Below are 16,908 nucleotides of genomic sequence, written 5' to 3' on the forward strand. Positions count from 1 at the left end.
GTGCCCACCCCTGTGCGGGCCCCACCCTTCCTGTCTGGGTGACCGCTTCACCCCTGAGAGCTGGTGCCTGCCTGCACCAAGAGGGCCCTCTCATGCCAGGCTCCTGGGGCACTTTCTAGGCCTCTGGTTCTGCACCTATCTGGTGTGCGCCTCGGCTACAGGAGGCAAGGCACACGTGTGGATTCCTCAGGAAGAGTATGGATGCCCCCCAGACAGTGCAGAGGGTCTGGACCAGTCCCACTTCTCATCTCCATGTACACAGGGAGTCCCCGCCTCAGCCGGCCGTAAACTCTGGAGAGGCTTCTACAAGCCACAAAGAATGAGTTTGACTCACGTGCCCCCATGGGCATTGGAAATAAGACAAAAAGGGGGTGGCGGGGGTGTCTGCAAAAGGTGTTTGAGAGCAGCTTGGCCTCATGACAGTTTCAACTCAGTTTCAAATCCGAGACAGCCCCATTTGCTTAACCAGTTTTTCCAGTGATGCTTCAAAGCTGGCTTTCTTGGTTTCCACAGCTTCTTGGGTTTCAAAAGAAAAACTAAAATAACAATAAAAACTACAAATTCTTCAGTGAACAAATAAATAATACGAACAATATTTACATTAGTATGTCACATTGGGAGAGGCCAGCATGACCGGGGAACAGAAGAACTGAGATGTGCCCTGGCTTTAGGGCTGAGAACTGGCTCCTGGTCAGGTTGGGACCCCTGTGAGTGGATGGAGGGACAGGGGAGGTGGAAATGAGCAGAGATGCTTGGCTGGGGCCTCCTCACAAGTCCATGGAGGTGGGGTGGGCAGGAGGTGCAGAGTTGTCTCCAGATTAAGCAGGTTTCAAACAGACAGAAAAATCCCGGTTTACCCCACCAAGCACTGTGCTATGGTTGGGGTCATGGGATGAGTGGCTCCCAGGACTCCAGGAACCTTCTCCAACAGCCAGCATGGTGGGCGCAGCAGGGCCTCGGTCCCGGGGAGCACAAAGCTCATGGGTTGGCTGCTGGCCTCCAGCCCTTTTCCAGTTGACAAGGAGCCAAGGTCAGGAACGGCCCCCTCTTCCCTGGACTAGGTGACAAGGGGGATGTGGAATTCGCTTGTGTCGAAGATGAGGGGCCTCCTGGGAGGGCTGGGGTCCCTGTTGGCCTTGTGGAGCAGCTTGAAGAGTCCAGTTCCAATGTTCATGGGGATCCCCATGATGATGCATTCAGACACCCCTGAAACCAACCAGAAAGGAGGTGAGAGCTTCTCCACACTTGGGCAAGTCTTCAAGCAGGACAGAGAGACTGACTTGGAGTCCCAGCCCCGACGTGTTGAACTGGGGTTGCTCACTTTACTCATCTATGGATGCGGAAGGCACGGCCTGGTGCTCCTGGGCAGGCTGGGGGAGTTCCTGCATCTGGCTGAAGGGAGTGCTCACTCACAGCCCTGCTGCTGGCTTAGCAGCCGTTGTGCTTCAGCTACAGGCATCCTGTGGGCCTCACCTTTCAGCACTAAACTCAAACAGCAAAGATACACTAAATGATGCTTGCCACCCAGCATGTCCTTAACTTAGGGCCCAGGGAACAAGCAACTGCGACTGCAACGAGCAGATGCCAATCCCCATGGAAACAGCAGCACTGATTTGTTCTGTGCCCAGGGGTCGGGGGTGGGCCAGGGTTAACAACACCCCAACCTCAAGAGTCCACAGCTTGAATCAGAAACACTAAGAAGGCAGGGCCCCTCATGGAGTGACAGGAGTTAGGCCACAGTGTAGATTCTTTCTCCAAGCTCCCTTTCAGCTTTCTGAGATCTAAATGTTGGGCTCTGCATGAGGCTTCTAGTTCTATAATAAGCAAGTGTATATCTGCTATGTTCTGGGCTTTGTGCTATCAGGGGCCAGAGAGGCAATCAAACTAAAACCCAACACAGAGTGAGGGCTGACACTGAGTTACAACATGCAAAGGACCAGGAGATTTTAAAGTTGGGGCAGGATGACCACGCCAGGCCCCTAACGGAGTCAGAGGTGGAGAGTGTGGGCAGCAGGGCAGCAGCCAAGACGGGGGCCCAGTGTCCTTGTCGGGGAGTGGAGGTGCTGGGTCTCAGTCCTGCAAACAGGCTTGCTCTCACTTTTGCCTGGGGCTTGCCCTTCTCCTGCCCCCATCTCTGCCTTCTTTTCTTTCCTTTCACCCTTCGTTACAGTAAAGAACTGTGTAATTTCTCTTTCCCTCTATTTGCAACCTGTGACCCTAATCTTAGAAGCAAAAACTAGGCATACACTGCCTGGGTCCCATCTGACCATCACCTTGGGCGGTGACTCCACACAAGGAGGTGAGCGGGGAGATGGCCACGAGGATGCAGGGCTCCAGCAGCAGCGTCGGGGGCCAGGTGTGGCGTCGCTGTCTGAGCCCCAGACAGACTCCCAGCTCAGGCCACAGGGCCTTGCCGTGGCACGGGAAAGGCTGGAGTAGAGTGGGCACTCTGGGGCGGGGGGAGCAGCGCTCTGCTGTGACAGCCACCCCTTGGCTCCCTCTCTCCTAGGCCCGTCAGAGAGGCTCCGTGTGGGGAGAGCAGGCCAGCGCAGGGTGAGATCATAACGAGTTAGTGCCCTGGGTCTTCTCACCGTGAAAGGGCTGATACCCAGGCCTCAGCAACGTGCCGAGATGGCATACAAGGCAGCCGGTGGAAGCGTGCCAGCTGCCTTGCTCAGGAACGGCAGGAGTGCCTGGGGCAGGACCAGAGTGGCTGACTCTCCTTCTGAGGGCTAGAAAATTCCTACATGCCCAGGGGCGACCTACATGCCCAGAAGACTGAGCAGCCTTCTAAAGGATGCGGGGGATGCAGGCTGCCACAGTCAGGCTTTGTTAGTTCCAATTCTGTGAGATGCGACTTTATTCTTAAACAAGTCAAAGCTCTGCCTGCTCAGTCTCTCCACCTCTAGAGAAGCCCTGGCCATGGTTTAAACTGTAAAAAACAAAACGAAACACCAACGAAAACCCACAAAGGCCTCTGCTGAGGCTGCTGCAAGCACCAAACCTACCACACACAGAGTCCTTCTGCCCAAAGTAGGCAGCGTCAAAGAGGTGGTCAGCCGTCTTCTCAAATGAGGCCAGCATCAGCACGCTCTCCTTCATCTTGGCCAGGCCAAACCTGGTGATGCCCAGGACTTCACCCTGTGCCGAGGGAGAGCGCCAGAGTGGGGACTCCGCCAGGTACAGAACGCAGCCCCTGCCCCCCCCCCCCCCCCCCGGCAAAAGATGAAGAGGCAGCCAGGCTGCTGCTCAAGTCACAGTCCAGGTTTGAGAAGGACCCTGACAACCATCTGTCCCACCTGTGTCCCTCTGAGGCCACTGGTGCTGACAGCACAGATCCTGACACTCAACAAAGAATTGAGAACTGGAAACTAAAGAGTAGATATATTTGTATGTATAACTGACTCAGTTTGCTATACAACAGAAACTAATACAACATTGTAAATCAACTATTCGCCAATGCAAATGAACTAAACAAAAACTGAGAAGTAGGGAATTTTCTGGTGGTCTAGTGATTAGGACTCTGTACTTTCACTGCTGAGGGTCTGGGTTCAAATCCTGGTTGGGGAACTAAATTGCACCCCTCCTCCCTAAAAGAAAAAAAAAAATTCTGAAGATGTTTCTTATGGCTCAAAGAAATAAAAACTCAAATAACTTAAAAACCTCAAAGTAGGGAAACAAGTAAATTTAGGTACTTTCATTCAAAGGAATATTGAACCAGCATTAAAAAAGTATCTTTATAAAACTACATAGCACTGTGGAAAATACTTATAATGTTCAGTAAAAATGACATGCTCATTTTTACTGTTTACCTGTAGTAATCTGATATATGCGTACAGAACAAAAACGGAAAGGAAGGCTTTAAAATGACTGTTTTTACTACAGGGTGGCAGGAAATAGGTCACTTCTCCCACCGAGTTTCTGAATTTGCTGCAATACAGTACAAGTTTGTCTGTGGCGGCATCATGCCTTATGGCACTGATAGAGGGAAGATTTTTGGTATGAGACAAAAACAAAAACCAACCAGCCAACCAAACTCAGTTGCCCAGGGAGATTTTCACCTAGAAATGGCTACAGAAGTATGAGAAATGGGTTCGACAGGACATAAACCTCAGGCTGTCAAGGAATCCTTTGGCTTCTGGCAATGGCTAATTTTCCTTTAGGATAGAAACCACGCCCTGCCTCCTGCCATGAGGTTGCATTTCTCACACTGGAATTTTACCAGCTGGACCATCGTACTCTGGTTTTGGGGTAATGGTGGTCATCACAGCCACGCACCACATACGCTCTCCAAGCCTCGCGCTCCTGACACCAGGTTTGCGATAGTAGCCACGAGCCCCACGCACCTTGTAGGTCATGAGATCGGACAGCAGCATCACGTGCCGCCGGTCGATGCTCATGCCGTGGTTGACCATTGTATACTGGATCTCGTTGATGATAGTTGTCCGGGCAGCTTCGATGCCCAGGGTTTTCTCCACCTGCGGAGGGCAGAGGTGAATGGAGGCAGCCACATCCAGGGCTCCCCAACTTGCCCTCATATCCTCCTCTGCCCTGCAGGTTCCCAGCACCCTGTATCCCTCCCCAGAGATGGAGTGTGGGGTAGTCTTCAGTGTAGACCCAGAGTGAACAGCAGGGTCAGAGGAATGTGCTGGGAGGGAGCTGGGATGACTGTAGGAACCTCGGCTGTGAGCGGTACCTCGTACGTGTTGTTGGAGGTGGTCCGGGTGCCCTTCACGCCGTGGGTGGCCATGACGGCCCGCAGGTTATCACCCTCCACCAGGAGCTTGTACTTCTCCTTCCCGCTCTGCTCATCGATGTGGATGACAGCTCGGGACACCTCCGGGATGCCCTGCACCACCACCTGGACTCAGAGACACAGAGGGCTCGAGACCCCGCAGTGGGTACGGCCCCACACACCCAGCAGCCAGAAACCACAGTGGCTGCGAGGACTGGGGGTGTCACAGCCTGGGTGTGTGGTCGTGATCACCCCGTCTCTCAGAGGTGACTGCCAGGAACACGCCAAAGCTGGGAGTGCCTGTGTGCTGCCTGAGCTGCTGGGGGGTGGGGACGGGGGGAAGAGAAGCTCAAGGGGTCGTGCCCTCTTCCACCACGAGTTTTATGAGAGAACAGAGAAAAGCTGAATAGGCAGAACGGTGAGGCAGTGTGAAGAAGGAAACCTGAACCTGCCTGACTCCTCGGGGATGTGGCAAAGAAACGGAGGAACAGGGCGCCACCCTCAGTCTCGGCAGCCCTTTCGCTCCCTGATGCCTGGCTCTGCAGCTTAGACATGAACGTGCTCCCTCCCTTCACGCACCACCAGGCGGCAGCCCGCCCACCTGCGGAGGCGACCTGCGGAGGCGACCTGCGGCTCACCTTGGGGAGGTCCTCTTTCAGGAACTGCAGCACGTAGTACATGGAGCTCTTGCTGTTCTCTCGGGGGGTGACACACACCACTGCCTCCCCGTGCACGGCCACATCGCCGGGCTTCACGCGCAGCTTGGACATGCAGATGGAGTACCTCACCGTCTCAGCGTTCACCTGCGAGGGGCCGCACGCCCAGGATGTGACTGGCGGGATTTGGAGGCTGTGGCTTCTGTGTTTCTTGGCCTTTCAGCATCCTGCCCCACTAAGGAACCTTTTTAATTATTTCCCCCCCAATCTTTCTCCTCATCATGTCTTTTTTGGTACTGTGATATTTTAATACCAGACATACATATGTATGTATGTACTATATGTACACCTCTGCTTTATTCACTAAGAAAGTAGATCCTACCACCCACCCCTCCTACGTCCGTTTTGCCACTGTTACCCGTTTATAAATGCCAATAAGAAGCAGCCAGGTCAACCCACATATCCTGAGCCAGCCATTGCTGCGCTGGGGGTCCACAGGTGGGTAAGACACAGCTGACACTATGGTCCTTCCACCTGCCGGCATGCTGTGTCACAGCAAATAGGCACTGTGGTCTGCACACCACCTCCACTAATTTCCTGCGTGTCTCTAGGTGGTGATATCTGTGCCAGGGCCAGGGGTAGACAGAATGTGAAGGTACAACAGATCCAGAGGACAGACAACAAGCGGAAGCCTCTTTGGGGCTTCCTGTGCTATGCATAGCTCTTGCCCTCGTTCATCAGCACCTGTCTTGGGACTGAAAGGGGATGACTTGCTTCACGCATGTAGTTACGGGACTCACTTCCAGCCTCAGAAGTCTGATCCGTTCTAGGGAGAGCTTGACGAGAATGAAGCAATCATCAGGAAGAAACACTTCTTCAATATACTCTGAAATCTGCGGTGTCAAAAGATCAGAACATCCGTCAGTCACTTCCCTGTCCCTCAGAGCAGAGGAGGCTCCCTCTCTCCTTTAAGGACACAGAGCAGCATGGACACACGGATTGGTAAATCCACTACAAGTGGTTCTCACACGTCCTGGCAATACAGCTGGTTCAATTTTCTTATTATCAAGAGGGATTTCGTCTTACCTCTCCCAAGAGGGTTTTCTCAATTCTCCCTTTCACCAGACGAGCGTAATCTGCATCGTCGTCCTTGTCCAGCTGTGCTGTGATGATGGGAGTGCTGTGGGTAGGAAGGGCAAAGGATTACGAGGCTGCTTGAAGACCACACTGCGGTAAGCCCGGGTGCGTTTGGAATCTTAACAGCAACTGCAGCTTACTGTACTGAGCATTCACTGGAGTCAGGCGCAGTCCTCACTGAGGGCTGCACACACCCGTGCTCATGAGGCAATCCACTCCATTGGTGAGTGAGTGACTTTCAGAACAGTCTCCCTGGCCAAGCAAACCTACCTTTTCCTCTTTGGTCCTAACACGTAGTTATTTCAGCTCTGTTCCCCAAGTAAACTGACCCTTTGTATACTACAGGTTTGTATACTATGGCATACGCAGTGACAAAATCACGTCACTTATAGCTTACCCCACTCCATCCCCACAACCTCCCCTCCAGGACACCTCCGGCTCCTCCAGCTACTAGCTAGCAGCTTCCACCCTTGCCATCCTGGATGGCATCCCCTGAACGCACACTCCTCGGTGATCTGACTGACCTAGAGGAGGCGGTCAGTGGATAATACTTTGTCCATGCCACCCTGGACATGGACAGGTGCTGTTCCAGAACCAAGTATAACGTTCTCTCCTTTACTGCTGTATTGATGTATGAATGTATTTAGTTACATTCAGATCATAGGTAAGACATGATTTTGTCACTCAATGTGCTATAAAATATTTTTATCTTTCCTAGTTTCAGGTCACCTACAAATTCTATCATGAAATCACCAAGGGGGTGGGATTTGGGCTGGGGGAGTGTTGTCACAGAATATGGCCACAAATCGAGTCACAGACACATCATCAGGACCAGTGAGGCTGGGAATAATAACATCAAATGGATGAAGTCTACAATGAAACATGGTTCCAATTTTTCCAGGCATTTTTTTAGGTTTCTCTCTTTCATGTGACTTGTGGTCACAAAGAACCATTGCTTCAGTTTTGACTCTCTCCAGTTTGGACATTTTGTCTTGGGTTAACACTAGCAAGTGTCACTCCAGAGTCTGAGGTACTGTCTGCTAGCATCTATCACACACCCGCTCATGACAAGAGAAATGTTGTTTCTCCAGGACATGACAGACGAGTGTGAGAAAAAGAGGGAGATGGATGAGGGCACCTGATGGCCTTGGAGGCATTGATGATCTCTTTGATGCGGGGCACGCCCAGGGTGATGTTCATGGAGGCCACGCCCGCGAAGTGGAAAGTCTTCAGGGTCATCTGGGTGCCTGGTTCGCCAATGCTCTGAGCACAGAGTGCCCCCACCGCGGAACCTGGCTCCATCTGTGCCCTGAAACAAGAAAGGATGAAATGTACAGTTGATAATGATACAATATCTTTGTATGGTGGCAGATGGTAACCAGATGTACCATGGTGATCTTTTTGCAATATATACAAATATTGAATTGCTATGTTTGCATCTGAACCTTGCATAATGTTGTAGGTCAACTATCTGTTGTTTGTTTAGTTGACCAAATTGTGTCCGACTCTTTGCGATCCCATGGACTGCAGCACGCCAGGCTCCTCTTTCCATGGAATTTTCCCAAGCAAGAATACTGAATGGGTGGCCATTTCCTTCTTGAGGGGATCTTCTTGACCCAGGGACTGAACCCAAGTCTCCTGCTTGGCAGGAGGATTCTTTATGACTAAGCCACCTGGGAAGCCCCTACTCCATAATACAATTAAACAAAAGAGATGCAATTATCTTATATAAAGCCCGTTTAAATATACCCATTTTATATACTTTTACATAAAGGTCAACTATACCTCAATTAAAAGACAAAACCAGGGAATTCCCTGGCACTCCGGTGATTAGAACTTTGTACTTTCACTGCTGGGGCCAGGTTCAACCTCTGGTCAGAGAACTAAAATCCTGCAAGCCTTGTGCCATGGCCAAAAACAACAAGAAAAAACTAAAACCCCAAAACTGCTGGGGAGGTTTCTGATTATCTCCTTTCAACAGAAAAAATACGTATGCCGTCAGGGTCAGGAAGGAATTGGCAAGGACCCAGGTTGGGTTTGTGACAGAGGAAGAAATGGACACAGATCAGTTACAGGTACAGATGAGGAGGAGTAATGCTCAGAGGGGTCCAATGATGACAGTGAACACAGTGTGGCTACTTGTGGTCAGCGTGGGATGACTGGAGAAGACCTAAGAGCTCTGCTCACACATGGTACTGCAGGTGGACAAAGCAGCCAGCCCTTGCCAAATATATTGGTAGTTTCCCTATGAAAAAGACGATGCTTGGAAATTTCTTTCGCTTCTTTCCACACGTTGGAGCACTCAGCCTGTCTACCCACTGGAGCCCCTAGAGAGGAGGTGACAGAACCTGCTCAAGGCTGGCAGTTGGTAAGTGATGTGGGCACAGGATTCTGTTTCCTAGGGAAACAGGAAGGATGCAAGAGACCCACTGGACTGCCCGGCAGCCTGAGACATTTAGCATCCTCACCTCATGTACTTGTCCCTACATGTCTCCAGAAACTTCTCTATTTGGGTTGGGGTGATCCGGTCCAACTGGTACAGCACACGGGGCTAGAGGAACAAAAGCCAAGCTCAAGGTCAGGGCCAGCAGCACGGGAAACCCTCTGCATCTCCTGACCCACTGGGGAGGGCCACTACCTCTGTTGTGCCATTGTCGTTGATGCCATATTTATCTCTGGTCTTCTTGATCTTCTCAGAAACCTCTTTGATAAACTTTTTTATCTCCTGAAAGATTACACAACAAACATCAGATATATATTTCTCAGTGATTTGCACGACATGATTTGTTTTTTAGTAAACTTGGTAATGTGATGAATCCTTCCTACTTTAGTGGTGGCTAAATAAGACACTATACATGGATACAGTTCTATTACGAAATGTTTTTCCAAGGAACACACCACATTACCCATACCCTGGACACACTGTTCATCCATTGAAGTGTTTCTCAGGTCTTTTTACTCTGATGATGCTTCCTATGAATCTGCAGTGCTAACCCAGCACATAGGATGACCCTTTCCACCTGCCTCCTTCTCCCCTGCTCTCCTGGAACCCCTCGCTGCCCACGTTCATGCAGCCCAGAGTAAGTACTGTTGCACCACTTGTACTTCTAAGCCTTTAGACTGATAAATTTTTGAGGGTTTCTTCTGAGTTGTTCTGTTCAACTTAAATATGCACTCTATGCACATTTCAAGCACATGCCTTCAGCTTGCCTTCATTTCAAAGGAAACACTCCCAGGTCCCACCTCTATCTCTGACCCTCACCTCTGCCTCGATCCCCTGTCTCCCTTCCCACACATAGTCAGAAATTTGTAAGGCCTCCAGGAAATCACCCTCAAAGCTGGAAATGAAATATCAACCTATCTGTTGCTCCTGCTATATTTTAAGAATAGAGCTCTAAGCCCTGGGATGATGACAAAATGGAGCAAGAAAGGTGAAGAGAATTACATTGTATGAAAGATCCATAGGGCATGGCTAGAAATGACAGGCCCAAGTTTTCTGGTAACCAGTCTGAGGGGAAAACCCATATGCTTTATAATTTGGTATGTGTCTGTGAAGTAAACCCAGCCTTGTGGTTGCTCCTAGAACCAGGATCAGCCAGCATCTCCTTCTGAGTTCTCACAGAGGGTGTGGTGTGTTTAATGGACCACACACATCCATGTCCTGTTGCCAGCACACACCACGCACCATGGGGTTGACTCCTAGAGCACCTCTCAGGTGAGCCGAGGACACACGCAATCTAGTAGTTACATCCTTCAGAGAAAGCACATCTGCTGCTCTGGTTTCACCCAGGGGTGTTTCCGACAGTAAGGGAAAGGGTGGATAGACTCTGCTTCTCTCAGCGACCCTCAGGGAAATATGATTTCCCTCAATAATTCTGGACAAATTGGGGGTTGGGGGGCACTCTGGCCAAGTGCAGGCATCCAGTTGCTTTGTGCGGCTGGCTGAAGTCAGATCCACACATCTGGACAAACCCCTGGGCAGGCCCAAGGGTGGACAACTGTTGTGATGGCTGCAAAGCCTCACTAGGTCTTATTTCTCGAGTGAGGATAACTATAGCAGAAGACCAGCATGCCTGCCCAGTGTCTACTCAATCTATATCACAGCTGAAAATATCTAAAGTTTCGTCTGAAACAAATGTTTCAAAGGGCAGACTGGACCAGAAGCCCACTTTCGCAAAAATAAAATTCTATAAGGCATTTACAGATAGCGTGAGACTTAACTAGCCAGGTTTTGTCCTAACACTGCAAAAATAAATCTCTCTAGCCTGCCATAGACTAGTGAGCAATTTCTAGTTACTATCTTTTCTGAAAGCAAAAAACGAGAACTTCTGGGGTCCACCGGTCTATGTCCACAAACTCTTCTTAGTCACTTGCTGTCCAGCGTGGTGTGCTCCCCCTGTGGGGCGGCAGGGCACTGGCTCCATCATTCCAGAGCTGAGGCCATTTGGGCTGAAGAAGGTCAGGGCTTGGCCAAGGGAATGGCCCCTCTACAAAGCCAAGTGTTTCTGCACAGTCTACACTCAGGGGAGAGGTTTTCTGCAAAGTCGTCAGCACACACCTCACACCATTTCCCAGTCTGGGTGCTGCAAAGGGACAGCTTTTAGCTGCCACCCATGTGGACATGCTTCTGGCAGCGGCTTTGCTAAAAGGAATGAGTTCCCTCACCCAAGAGTTATGGCAGATATTCTGGAAGTTAGGTTAAAAGGAAAAAAGCTCCCTTTTTGAAAGGGGAAACTGAGATAAGCCACTAAGAACTCAGCAGGATTAACTCATGCAGACCAAGGGAACTCAGAACACGGCAACCGGCAGGCTGTTAATCACACGGCTGACCAGCAGCTAACGCTCACACTCAGCTCGCAGCGTGTGAGTGAGCCTGGCTGCCGGCTTCTGGCAGGGCTAGGGCTCAGCGTCACCCAGGAGTTCTCTCTGCCTCCCCAGCTCTGACACTATAGCCAGACGACGTTTTCTCAGCTCAGGTGAATCTGTTCTGGTCGGTGAATTCTGGAATCCCTCGGCAACCCTGAGCTCAGACTGAGTGACTGGAGGGTGAGGACACGTTCAGTCACCTCTGCGGCCCTGGATCTGCGGGGTGTGTGACAGATGGGGACGGGACGGATGAACAAGTGCTCGCTGAACCCACAAGCGCTGCTGGTCGGGGGACCCCTGTCAAACCACGCCTAGGCAAGAAAGGGCCTGGGCCAAGTGAGGAAGGGGAAGCCCTGCTGGCCGCACTGGGCCAGCGCTCGGCAGTGCCTGGGGCTGGCAGACCGCTGGGGCGCAGCACAGCCATGCCCCCTGCTCGGCAGCCACAGCGTGGAAGCACGTTACCTCGTTGTATTTCTCATAGCCTGTCTCAGTTAAGGTCTTCAAGGAGAAACAGAAACATAAATAAGTGAATAGAGTCATGGAGAAAAACCAAATCACACCTCTCATTTGTTACTTAAAGAAACAAACTTGTGAAGCAACACAAACAAAACGAAGGCACTCAGCTTAGCCAGGCTCTTAATTTTAAATGTATTAAAATCTGGAAGAGTCTCTTTTTCACCTTTTGTATCTTACCATGTCAAAGAGTGACGAGCTGTTAACTAAAATATCCTTATTTAAGTGTCTTACTGTTTTTATTTTTTATATACTTCAAGGGATATATTTGGTCCTATATTTGAATCACCAATCAGTATACGCAGGGAACCATGTACTGACTCCTGTATTCCTTTGCTTTTGATCATAACCACGATTATCAATAAAAAGGAGAAGGTCTGTAAAATAAAAACAAACTAAAAAACTAAGAGGATGTCAAGTAACAGGTCCCTGGAAGAAAAACGAAGGATGACTACATTTCTAACCCATATTGTGGAAAGAAAAAAGCAATTTAAAATAATGATGGTATTAAATAAACACTACTGCATCATTTATTGTATAAAGCACAATAAATGGTATTAAAACAATGCTCTTATTATTACAAATTACTGGGTTTCAAAACCACTGAGGGAGGAGTTGGCCCACAGGATGAAAAACTGGGTGGCAGGGGTCGATAGAGACAGGGTTAAAAAAAAAAAAACCCAAACAGTTCTCTTAACTAGAGCACTCGTCTTCTACCAGAGAAACACCTGTGCAAAAGACAAACTAAAAAAGACATGAGATAAATTCTTTATGTGGACTGCTGAGATCCTCCTGCCTGGGCCACTTTTAAATCTTCTAACAAGAAACACTTACATAAGCACCCCCAGCTTATATACTTCACTGTCGGCACCTGGGGAATGATTCCTTGGTGACAGCCAAGTCAGGGGCGCAGCCCCCGCAGAGCTCACCTGCAGGAAGCTGTCCTGGCAGCAGAGAAACTCGTTCTTCTTCATGATGGACTCGGCGCTCAGGAGCAGCTCGTTCTTACTGAGAGCAGGCTCGCTCCGGCACGGGAAGACTGCCTCGAGTATCGAGAGAAAACAGTGTGATTTGGAGGGGGGCAGGGGGCAGTATTCAGTGAAGGAGTTTATAAGAGACAAAACAACCTCACCCAGAGTGAGCTTTCGGCAACCTGTGATGTTTTTGTCTTAACGCATTGTAGACTCTACCTTTAATATAAAGGTGAAAACAGCATAAACTGATACTCCACCTTACGTAACGGCTTGTGGGCTATTCAGTGGGTATTGGGTCATTCCTTCCCAACCTTCACCCCACCCCAGATCTGCGCTAAAACCATAAACTGCTGTTACGAAAAAAAAAAAAACAAAAAATCAAGTGTGAAAATACTTCTCCACCCCCAAGCTCATGGGTTTTCCCTCAGAGTTTTAATGGTTACACTGCACCCTACCCTGTGGACAGACCATTCCATGTTTGACCTGTCCTCCACAGATGGCCTGTATCTGCTATAAACAATGCTGGAAGAACATTCTTGGCACATTTAGATCATTTCTGTAGGGCAAATTCCTATAAGTGAAATTTAAGTATTGCTCAAGGGCACTCAGATTTAAATTCAGATCAACACTGTCCAGCTGCCTCTCAAAAATCTTGCTCTAAATTATATCCCCCGTTAAAAGTATGTGAAACAGGCCTGCTTCGCCACACCCATGACTTTTACACGGTCTCTATCACACTTTACTAGACACTGGTAAGAAGACAAAGCCCTCTTCCACTGGCACTGGTTTACTACCAATAACTAGACTTTGCAATTGAGAAACTCTCTTTCCTTAATACCTGGGGAAAATTATGCAAAGTGAATACAAAAGACAAACACTATCTCGGTGGTTGGGTAGACATGACAGCGTTAACTGTGTGCTATGCCAAAGGCACATCCATTCTAAAGAAATACCCTTGAAAACGCTCACAGATATAATGCTTAATCTTACTTTGATGTTGTCCAGAACCCTTTTAAACTCCAAGGGCTCATCTTTCCCCTCCATGGCTGCAGGATCTAAGCCGTCTCCCCCATAAATGAACTGGATGATATCGCCCGTAGAGCTGCGGACTGTCAGGTCATACTGTGAGCAAAGATCTTCCAGGGACTTGACGAGCCTTCTCTGAATGAAGAGGAGGAGAGGAGATGAAAGTTCAGGTGCTTTGAGAGCACTAGTCACGTGTACGAAGGTTGATATTTACAACTGAGTTTCAAGGCTACCAGTGCTTTTAATCACATTAAAACATTAGAAATCCCTTAAAGAGTCCCTGACCTCAAAAACGGCCCCACAAGTGCCTCACTAGCCTGTGCAATGGGATTTAGAATATGTTCCACACTCCACTGTGTTTTAGAATACATGCAATTTAAACCCCATCACCCCCGAAGGACTCTGCAAACAGTGTTTTCCTAGGCTGCTCTGCCTTCCCTCTCTGTCTCCCTAAGGTTTAAATTAATGCAATTGCTTTGCATTTCTAAACACATTAATCTGGGACCCCTGTGGACTTCAATATGAATTACAGAGGATCTGGTGCAGGTTCTCTTCTGGGACTGATGGGTAAGAAGAGAGAACAGGACTGGTGTTGTGTTTGAACCAGCAGGCAGCAGGCATTTCTCAAATCTGCTTAGGGAGAGCCTTCCACCAGCAGAACCCTCCAGCCAGCGGGGTGAAGGGGTTCAATGAGTTAAAGGGAAAGAAATCTTCCTCCAGCAACTTCAAAACAAAAATCCCTCATGCCAGAAGTAATTTGTTCTAGGTTAACAAGCCGCTCTGGGAAAGTCATATTCTCGACTTCAGAAAGGTAAAGGACAAAAAATAAAGTCAATAGACATTTGGGTAAGAGTGTTAAAAGCATTTCACAGTCTGTTAGGTTTCCGACAAAAGTACACTCTGAAGCTAAAGGGCGACTTCCTATTAAAAGATGATTAAAAGGGAAGCACCATCAGTGATGCTACACAGGGGACAGATGAGAGGTTATGGAAACAGGTGGGTACTGACTCGAGTCCATTTTGCTCTCATCAACCTTGTGTATTCTGGCTTACTCATTCACATCTCTGGTTTATCACTCCTGGTTTCCCTGCTTGCCAAGGGCTGTGCTTCTCAGTCCACGGTGGGGAGAAAAGGGACACAAACCACAGCAATTCATGGCCTAGCAACTTGGAGTGTTAACCTCAGCATGTATTGTAAGCAGATAAAATCATCAAAAAAAAAAAAAACCACACCAAAACCAAAACCAACGGCAAAACAAAAAGCAAAAACAGAGTGTAGATTATGGAGTACAAGGTAGAAATGAGAATGAGAGGCTGAGAGAGATCCTTTGTTTGTGGTCTTATGGAAGCACAAGGTAGGATGTGTTTTCACCCTTCTGCTGTCTAGGATGTACCTCTGTGGCAGTCTCAGAAACACAGGCATAAAAAGCATGTAGCTCAGTCCTGTCCCTAAAGACTACTCTCTTACAACTATACACACAATGGAGAAAGAGGCAGCCCTCCAAGTGCCTAAGCCCTCCTGCAGGCAGTGGAACAGGCTCTCTGCGTCCCTGAGAGTGACACTGATGATGGATTACATAAACGGCGGCAGAGTGAGCACGACCCTCTCGGTGTGTAATCAGGAGGTGGGTACTGTCACCCTATCTCCGTGTATTAGGAAGTAGTGACTCAGTGAGATGACGTGCCCGGGGACTTCTGGTCCATGTTCTCTTCCAGCACGGCTTTGGTACATGTGGTTCTAGCCTGGTCTGCACCATTTGAAGGAGACACTGATTTTGAACTTTTTGTTTTTTAAACATCTTACTTTTTTGTGTTGTTTATTTTTAGGACATCTACATCTTTCAGTTTTTCCTTTTAAATGCCAAGACTTAATAAATCAGAAGTCAGGTACCAAAGAAGCAAACACTCAGCAGTCAAGATCTGCAGACCTGTCCGGCTTCATTGCTAATGGCCTACATTTCTTCAGGTTACCTGCATATATCCTGTCTCAGCTGTCTTCACGGCTGTGTCAACCAGACCTTCCCGGCCAGCCATCGTGTGGAAGAAAAACTCGGTTGGTGTCAAACCGGAATAAAAGCTATTAGCCACAAAGCCTTTGGCAGCTGGGAGCTAAAGAGAGGTAGGGAAAAGAATAAATAAAAATCTAACAAAAAAAGTTTAAGGTCCACAATGCCAAGACCCATTCAAATCAGAAAACACCTCACCTTTAGACTATAAATACCTGGCCAATGCACTCCCATGTTTTATGCCCTTTCCTAAAGAAGAAATAACTTAGTTCAAACCATCCTTACCAGAGACAAGGAGAGTGAGGTCCCAGCCAGGGCTGGTGCTCGTGCCAGTGGCAGCCAGATGGCTCAGGAGAGGGACACGGAACCTTGGGCTGCTACTCCTAGAGCAGGCAGGTGGTCACGGGTCTCAGTTTAGCGGGCACCCGGGCCTTCTCCCGGGAAACGACTACCCCCAAGACACCTGCCTGCAGGCCGGAGCTGTCCACCTCCAAAACATAGCTGTGTGCTGCTACAGTTTATGGGGATTCATTTTTGGGCTGTTGAAAATATCCTAAAATTTAGATTACGATGATGATCACACAACTCTGTGAATACACTAAGCTGCTGAACTCTACACTTTAAATGGGTGAATATTAAGAGAAAAAAAAAACAACTGTAAAAAAACAAAAAAAACCACATATAAAAAACACCCTATGAAATGCCAAATGGCCTTTGATCTGGACAGGTTTGTGTTCCTTGGAGGACAATTCAGATGAATAGGCTAAAATCCTCTTGCCCCCATTTCACTTAAGGGGCAGCTGGCATACTCAAAGGCACTTCTAGGCAAGTACCATCTACCCCAAAGTCTGGCACTAGATGTCCTTGGAATCTCTTTTAAATTGGTCAGGCTTTGACTCCGAGCCATATAAGCACAGTCAGGTACCACTCCAGTGACTTGCTGGCTGCCTGACCTCTAATAAATTCTAATCTTGGGCAGAAAGCCCAAGTTGTTCC

The 16,908-nt window shown here is 48.8% G+C and overlaps 1 protein-coding gene across 2 annotated transcripts in view; it reads right to left on the reverse strand.

Moving 5' to 3' along the window:
• Positions 1–561: 561 nt before the first annotated feature.
• The window catches only part of POLR3A (RNA polymerase III subunit A), a 45,709-nt gene continuing 29,362 nt past the window's right edge, over positions 562–16,908 (reverse strand). For both annotated transcript variants that reach the window (XM_020879093.2, XM_070470916.1), the window contains exons 19-31: positions 15,878–16,015; positions 13,872–14,042; positions 12,837–12,950; positions 9,167–9,253; positions 8,997–9,079; positions 7,667–7,837; positions 6,478–6,571; positions 6,192–6,284; positions 5,374–5,538; positions 4,697–4,861; positions 4,347–4,478; positions 3,009–3,141; positions 562–1,206 (exon numbers count right to left, since the gene is read on the reverse strand). In XM_020879093.2, coding sequence (XP_020734752.1) covers positions 1,058–1,206; positions 3,009–3,141; positions 4,347–4,478; positions 4,697–4,861; positions 5,374–5,538; positions 6,192–6,284; positions 6,478–6,571; positions 7,667–7,837; positions 8,997–9,079; positions 9,167–9,253; positions 12,837–12,950; positions 13,872–14,042; positions 15,878–16,015 — 1,695 coding nt within the window. In that variant the 3' untranslated portion in view covers positions 562–1,057. The remainder of the gene's footprint in view (positions 1,207–3,008; positions 3,142–4,346; positions 4,479–4,696; positions 4,862–5,373; positions 5,539–6,191; positions 6,285–6,477; positions 6,572–7,666; positions 7,838–8,996; positions 9,080–9,166; positions 9,254–12,836; positions 12,951–13,871; positions 14,043–15,877; positions 16,016–16,908) is intronic.

The sequence above is a fragment of the Odocoileus virginianus genome, chromosome 7, assembly GCF_023699985.2.
Source record: "Odocoileus virginianus isolate 20LAN1187 ecotype Illinois chromosome 7, Ovbor_1.2, whole genome shotgun sequence".
In the NCBI taxonomy this organism is placed as follows: domain Eukaryota; kingdom Metazoa; phylum Chordata; class Mammalia; order Artiodactyla; family Cervidae; genus Odocoileus; species Odocoileus virginianus.